Source organism: Puntigrus tetrazona, chromosome 1 (genome assembly GCF_018831695.1).
Source record: "Puntigrus tetrazona isolate hp1 chromosome 1, ASM1883169v1, whole genome shotgun sequence".
In the NCBI taxonomy this organism is placed as follows: domain Eukaryota; kingdom Metazoa; phylum Chordata; class Actinopteri; order Cypriniformes; family Cyprinidae; genus Puntigrus; species Puntigrus tetrazona.
Window position 1 is genome coordinate 19,597,625 of NC_056699.1, and position 8,443 is coordinate 19,606,067.

General features: G+C 36.3%; 1 protein-coding gene across 1 annotated transcript; it reads left to right on the plus strand.

Annotated features, from left to right (window-relative positions):
- Positions 1 to 490: 490 nt before the first annotated feature.
- LOC122348841 lies at positions 491 to 5,577 on the plus strand. Its single transcript, XM_043244724.1, is given in 9 exon segments — positions 491 to 630; positions 1,261 to 1,376; positions 1,720 to 1,756; positions 1,928 to 2,767; positions 3,536 to 3,553; positions 3,648 to 3,766; positions 3,855 to 3,933; positions 4,424 to 5,160; positions 5,162 to 5,577. Coding segments are annotated over 9 exon segments (2,076 nt in total). The 5' UTR covers positions 491 to 575; the 3' UTR covers positions 5,237 to 5,577.
- The last annotated feature ends 2,866 nt before the right edge of the window (positions 5,578 to 8,443 follow it).

Sequence of the window (8,443 nt, forward strand, 5' to 3'; positions counted from 1 at the left end):
AAAGCTAGGGATACAACGTTGAAACTTTATAAAACTTGCATGTGCCATTGAAAAACAACCTTTCTATGATATGACATAATTAAGTGTTGCTTTTCATAAAACAAGGCCTTTTCTTACGTTTTTCACCATCAAAAACATTTTCAAACCATTTTATAGCCATTTTATGATTGAACCCTTGTGGACACTATAGATGTTAGTGTGAAAAAGTGTCATAGATTTCACATAATGATGATGATGAAGGGGATAATTGTGTTAAATACTTTAGTTGTTTGTAAATAACGCTTGAAAATGGTCTCAAACCTCTTTTTAAAATGCTAACAAGACTTTTGTTTGATGGCAGCCAGTGCTCCACACAGAGATCTGATCTGATCATCTAGTCTCTCTGGAACAACAAGAAAAAACAGAATAAGCTGAATAACAACAACAATTTTTTAAAATGTAAAAAGAGTTACATCAGGTAATAACTGCTTGACTGATCATGTAGTGGTTTCTTGCCTCTAGATGGTAGTCTACATCCATTTTTTTTAAAGCAAGCCTAATTTTAGCAAGTCTTACGAGTAAACGAAACTTTGGAAATGAAACGAAACCCAGTCTACTTCTATACACGCACGATGTGCTCTTCAATTAAAGGTGAGTTGTATCTTTAAAATGGTTTATACCAATTGTCTGCATTGAAAAACCGGATGACCATTTGAGCCAATTTTTCCTGGACGCGTCATGGACAGCATTCCTATATTATACTATGCTAAAATATGTAGGTTTTGGCTTTGTTTGCCTTCAGACCGATTCCTTATGTTTTCAAAGCGCTCTTGAGGTAGAAATCTCGGCAAGGACGCGTCCGAAGAAAATGGCACGCGTGGTCACCCTAATTGAAAAGACGAAATCGGTTTCCTGAAAAAACCAAAAAACAAAAACAATTTACCGCCTTTTGACGAATTTAATGAGACAGCAATGCTTTACAGACAAGTGAAACCTGATTTAAAGCATAGCAGTAAGTTACTAAACGAAACTGTTGTAATAGAAGATAAAGTAGAAATCATAAAAAGTGTAGGCTAAAATGTAAAGTTACTTTTGCCTAAAACTGTGACATGAAACGAGACTATATGTATTAAATAATAAAAAAAAGTTAGCTAAAAAATACACAAACACACACACACACACACACACACACACACACACACACACACACACACACACACACACACACACACACACACACACACACACACATATATATATATATGTGGGGGCTTTTTTTAGCTGTGCAGGAGACTTCTGGACCATCAACAACGACCACAAAGTTTTGGGATGTGTTCTTCCCCCTAGAACTACAGATGCTTTGTATAATTGTCCTGGCTATTGCATTGGGGATTCAGGTATGCTTAAAGGGTTACTCCACCCCAGTTACATTTTTTTTTTGTCATTAATCACTTAACCCACTGACTGCCAAACAATTACCAGTCAGGATGTAACCATTTTATATATCGTAAATATATACCGTAAATGTTATATATACCGTATATCTTAAATTGTGTTCCGAAGAAGAACAAAGCTTTTTTGGGTTTGGAGCGACATGGGGGTAAATGATTAAAGACAAAACTTTCATTTTAATGTGGAGTAAGCCTGCATTTTGTCACTTTTCCACTCTAAGCTGACTGTCTTTTTAACAGTAAAAGTTGCCAAATGTGATCAAATTTGTAACGTATAAATAATTTCTAGATCTTCAATCCACAAAAACAAGATTTGGATGATGTAGGTAAGTTATTTATTTGTTATATTTCTATATATTAATTTTACAACTCAACGGTGGATGTTAGTATTACAGTATATAAATATAGGTATATTTCATTGTTCTTTTAAATAGATGTTTGTATATGTATTTATATTACCAAGAGTTAAAAATTATGTGATTTTTGTTAATGTTCAGTGCATCATCCAGGCGATCCACTTCGGATTCTTTTGGTTGGAAAAACAGGAGTGGGAAAAAGTGCAACAGGCAACACTATCCTGGGAAAAAAGCATTTTAAATCAGAGATATCGTCCTCTTCTGTGACTGGGGAGTGTGAAAAAAAACACGCAATAATAAACGGCAGAAAAGTGTCCGTCATTGACTCTCCAGGTCTGTTTGACACCAGCTTAACTACAGAGGAAGTGGTCAAGAGAATTAAACTCTGCATCCCTCTCTCTGCTCCTGGTCCACATGTCTTCTTGGTTGTGATTCAGCTGGGCAGATTCACAGATGAAGAGGCAGAAGCTGTAAGGATCATTCAAGCTGTTTTTGGTGAGGAATCCTCTGCTTACATCATGGCTCTGTTCACTCATGGAGATCGACTGGAGGGCAAAAACATTCACACATTTGTGCGGGACAACCCAGAACTGCTCAGTTTCATCAAAGCATGCAGCGGACGATACCATGTGTTCAACAATAAAGAACAAAACCCTGAACAGGTCAATCAGCTGCTGGACCAGATTGATAAAATGGTCACTGGAAATGGAGGACAGTACTACACCAGTGAGATGCTTGAAAGGGTAGAGAGAGCGATCGAGGAGGAGAAGAAACGTATCTTGAAGGAGATGGAGGAGCAAAAACGGAGAGAAATAGAAGCTCTGAGGGCTCAATTTCAGGATGAGGCCTATGAAAAAGCATTAATAAAGTTAAACAATAAATATGAAGAGGACGCTAGACTCAGAGCAGAGATTGACCTTCCCTATTTGATCCACTTGGTCAGTTCCTTGGTTAAAGCATTAAGCAAATTCTTTTTGGTGACCTAAGTGAAAATAGACCATGTGGCTAGGAAAGAGGGTATAGACTATCTCACGATTTACAAGCTTGAAAGGAGTTATTGATCTACAATGAGTTATTAATCAATTTATCAAATAAAAACATTATGTTTACATTGTATATTCTGAATGTGAAATCTGAAAGTGGGTATATGAAGGTGTAAGTAAAATAAAGTCTGTCTCTGTATTGCAAGCTCTTAATAAATGAAGGACATATTTAATGTTTGTTTCTTCTAAATAAGTTGTATTTGATACCAATAAAATAAAGAACAATTGCACTTCCTGAAAGAGCAGCAGAATGAAGTTCTGGGTACATGCTATTATACGCTTGTACAATTTTTTTTAGTCATAACTTGAATATAAACTATGTAATGAATGGCTAAAAGCATGTGTGGCTATGGGAGGGAGCTGATGTGTATGACTGACAAGAAGAACCGGTCCCGATGTTTGTAATGGTGGCCTGTTTGTGTTGAAACCATTAAAATTTCTGCAATAGAGTTTTTATATTGTTCTTCCAGAAGGGTTTTAAAATTCAGCTTTATAATCTGCTCATGATTACTTACATTTCTAAACAGGCGACGAGCTGCTTTACTGACTGATAAATATCCTGTCGTGTAATGCGTCTTTTTTCCTATAGATGGGAGTCTTATCTGGACAGCCCTCCCCGCGAAGCAACTCGAGTGAAACATTTCTTAGTCATGGATGGGAAAGTGAAACGAAACCTAAGTTAGTTCACGTCTAGCTATTTGAACAATGTGCTCTTCGTTTGAAAGTGAGTAGAAAATTAAGTGTGGTTTTTTTTCATCCATTGGTTTTATACTAACGCATTTTATTCGTCTAATTATCTATTTTATATGGCTTTATAGCTGCGCAGGGCATTTCACTAAGACCATCAACAATGACCTTAAAGTCTTGGAAAACTTCTCTCACTGCAACGCTATTGATGTTTTGTATAATGGCTGCAGTTATTTCAGCAGGAATTGAGGTAGGCATGCATAGACCTAAAATACGCAATCATACTTTGTCCTGTTTTAATTCTAAGCTGATTGTCTTTTTGACATGTACTGTATAAGTGTCCAGATGTCATGAATTGGATCTCCAGCACCAAAAACAGGATCTTTAAACAACAAAAACAGAATTTGGATTATACAGGTAAGAAATGTATTGATTATCTATCTGCTTAAAATGACTTTTCCCACCGAATAAACAGATTTGTGAGAAATAAAAGAAATTAGTACATTGCATAAGCTTTGAACATCTGCATCTGGCAGTTCCTTCTGTAAGTTTCCATGTATGATCTTGGAGCTCAGCTAGAGTGACCCTCAGCTTCTTTGTCCTTCCTATGCATTTTCAGCTGTTACCTTTATTGAGAGATGTGTGTCTTTCCTAATTATACTCATGAACTACATTTTCCATAGATTAGCCACACAAGAAATGTAGTACCGTCTACAAGCAACATTGGAATTCTGAGTTAGATTTTAAAAATGCTGATGCAATGTAATAATTTATTTTATTTTTAATTGATTTTCATTTTTTTTTGTAAATTTCCTTGTTATATTTTTGGAGTGTAGTTTGATGTGAGTATATAATATATATGTAAATGAGAGAAAAACAAATATATATAATTTTTGTTGATGTACAGTACGTCATCCAGGAGAGCCGCTCCGGATTCTTTTGGCTGGAAAAACAGGAGTGGGAAAAAGCACAACAGGCAACACTATCCTGGGAAAAAAGCATTTTAAATCAGAGATATCGTCCTCTTCTGTGACTGGGGAGTGTGAAAAAAAAGACGCAATAATAAACGGCAGAAAAGTGTCCGTCATTGACTCTCCAGGTCTGTTTGACACCAGCTTAACTACAGAGGAAGTGGTCAAGAGAATTAAACTCTGCATCCCTCTCTCTGCTCCTGGTCCACATGTCTTCTTGGTTGTGATTCAGCTGGGCAGATTCACAGATGAAGAGGCAGAAGCTGTAAGGATCATTCAAGCTGTTTTTGGTGAGGAATCCTCTGCTTACATCATGGCTCTGTTCACTCATGGAGATCGACTGGAGGGCAAAAACATTCACACATTTGTGCGGGACAACCCAAAACTGCTCAGTTTCATCAAAGCATGCAGCGGACGATACCATGTGTTCAACAATAAAGAACAAAACCCTGAACAGGTCAATCAGCTGCTGGACCAGATTGATAAAATGGTCACTGGAAATGGAGGACAGTACTACACCAGTGAGATGCTTGAAAGGGTAGAGAGAGCGATCGAGGAAGAGAAGAAACGTATCTTGAAGGAGACGGAGGAGCAGAGACGGAGAGAGATAGAAGCTCTGAGGGCTCAACTTCAGGATGAGGCCTATGAAAAAGCATTAAAAAAATTAAACAATAATAAATGACCAGCTGGCAAGATACCAAGCTAAGAATAATACGTTCTTAATCCAAAGGGGCCAGTTCTTTGCTTAAAGCATTAAGCAAACCTTCTGATGTGAAAACTGAGTGTTGTGACTGAAAAACTAATTGAAATGAAGAAAGTACTTCAAATCTCAATAGTTTATGTCTAAAGTTAAATAGTTAAGTTATTAATAGATAATATTCAAGTGCATATTTACCTTCTGGTGAATGAGAAATGGTCACTGGAAATAGAGGTCAATACTACACCAGTGAGATGCTTGAAAGGGCTGAGAGAGCTATCGAGGAAGAGATGAAACGGAGGAGCAAAGACAGAGGGAGATATTTTAACAGAAATGATTCATTGTATTTGTTCACTTCATTTGAATAAAAAAGAAATTTTTATCTGAAACTAAGCACATTCATACAGCCAGAGCATTTGTTATCAATTAGAAGATTTCATGTTATTATTACAGAAACAAACCCCACCAAAACAGAAACATAACATCAAGTATACATCAGCTGATACCGATCCGGTCTTGACACCTATCACAGAGATCCATTTAAATTCCCATTCTTTCCAGCCCCAACTCCAACGGACTGGACCTGTAATCTGATCTGACTTTGGTTTCTCTGCATTGCAAACAAGTCGTGAATGCAGATGTGTTTGACTTGCTGCTCTCTCGCTCTGTTTTTTTTGGCTTAATTGTTTTTAGATAGCTCTCTATTCTCCCCAGTGTACTGACGCTTCTGATTCTACATGACATGGTTTGAATTAGTTTGATATCAGTACATTTAAAAGTAAGTTAAGCTGTTAAAATGGATACCACTCTGACCACTGTACTTTGTTAAAGTTTGCATTTGAGGGACTTCCAAAGTACTAATAACAAATTATAAATGGATTAATTGGTAATGATACTTTTAATTGCTTATTAAAATAATTGCATTATATTCAGTGAAACCACACTTTTGCAATCGAAAAACAGACAAGAGTGTAACAAACAACACACAACTTGAGGAAGAGAAATTTGCAACAACAGTGTCAATGCTGTTTTTAATCACCTTTTCCTCTTTAAAATCACAGAAAAGATTATAGCGAAAAAGCAAACCAGAGGCGACTAAGATTTGAATTGGCAAATTGTTATTTCCATTGGATTTGCGTTCACATTTGCCTGTGCTTGCAAAAATTTGTTCATCGGTGATTGGTCGTTTAAATGCTTTTTTTTAATACATTTAGATATTTTTAATAAAACATTTGTATAATAAAAAGGAAGAGTAAAAGTTAATAATTTCTTACTGGTCTCTAGCCTTCTATAAAACAAGACATTAATAAACGTACAATAAAGTAATGAAAAATAGATCACGAGAGATTGTCAGTAATTGTAAATTGCATTTAATTGACTACACTCTCAATAGAATATTTGCTATTTGTTTTTAAATGTAGATTTGTCCCGTTTTTTTCCATGTTTGGTCTGATTCATTTACAAGTTTAGACCAGCAGGTGTCACCAGCATGTTGTGTTTCCAAGCTAGGCATCTCGCTAAACAATTGGTTCAAAGTTTACTAAATTCGAAAAAAGGCAAGGAAAGATTTATTTTAAATATGTTTAATATGAATTATTGTTTTGGATGTACAGTATCAACCAAACAACCATAATATACAATTGTTCTATTCTTTAAAAAAAAATTAATGAAACTTAATATGCATCTGGGAATTGGACTGTACATTTCTACCATATGAACATCACTTTTATACGGTTACCTGGGGTTTATACTGGGAAACCAAAACGAACATTTCCCTAAAGAAAAGTAAAAAGAAATCCCGCACTTACCAGACATCCAGGCTCTCACGCGCACCACATCATAGGTGAGTTCAGCAACAATCACTTTTTCATCTAATAAAAAAGGGATAATTTACTTTATATTGAAATGATCAGACTTTCTGAAAGAGTTTTGCTGCTGGTATATCCACTAACTGTAACAGGCGACAACTTTACATGATTATTTCATTTTAAACACTGCACCAACAGGCACTTGCACACATTTATATGTTTTTTGTCGGTCAATATCAATATGCCTTAGCCTTTTTTTGGTCATGCACTCATGAAAATAAAGGTTCCTTACTAGTTGACTCCATGAAATCTTTTTATAGCACAAAAGATTCTTTATATTAGAACAATGTACTTCAGATTATTAAAATGTTTTTGATTATTAAAAGGTCCCTGGAAGTGAGAGGCTTCAGGACACTGGCCGATGTCCATAATCCATCCATAATCTAAGCTTTTTTTTAACTCATATTTTAGGATTGTATAACAAGAACATCAGTTTTGACCTCGCTCTTTCAGCAGTAGTTATGAAGGACACTGAAAAATCTGCAAAACCAGCAACGACCGAAAACTCTTGGGTCTCATCTTCTTTCATTATACTAGTGTTTGGTATAATTGGTGTCACCGCTGCAATATCGGTGCAGGTATGTATTTAAAAATTAAGTTGCAAGTCACAATACAAAAACAATCATAATATACGTAACATAATTTGAAGCTTGTTTAGATGGCTAGCCAGGTACGTTTCAGTTTACTTTGCACCAACTCTGCGTTTTATTTACCATGAAATTGGTTTGGCATTTGTAAGTGTTCATCACCCTAGTAACTTATTCTCCACAGCTAACCTGTGTATTATTCATATCATATTCGCATGATATGTCACCTTTAAATTAAATCATAGCCTTTTGAGGTTTACTAAGCTGTATACTAAGCTGTAACGCAATTCTGGTCTGTACATTTAAGACCACTTGTTACATAATTAAGGCGTTCTTGTACAATATAAGATTTTTTATGACTGTAATGAGGACGCTGATGATGGCTGCGAACCCATGTGCGGAGGTTTATTGAGACAATACAAAAGAGAATAGTCAAATAAACAGGCAGAGGTTCATTAACAGTCAGGCAGTCAAAGCGGCAAACATGTTCAAGAGATGTCCAAACAGCAAAGACAGTAAAGCAGGCAATGGGTCGTGGCTAAAACATCAATCCAAACAGGTAACCAGGACGCAGGTATGATCAAAAGAGACAATGGTCAGAGTAAACAGGCAAGATAGCAGTCAGAAGAATCACGAGAGAACCGCTTGGTAAGGCAGTGAAACTGGCTATACTTCACAATGATTGAAACAGGCGCTCTGGCTTTATGCTGGGCAAACAGGAAATGAGCGCAGAGGAAGTGGAGACGAGTCAGTACTCGGGCGAGGGCTCCCTCTGCTGGCGTGGCGTTACAATGACCTTTATGA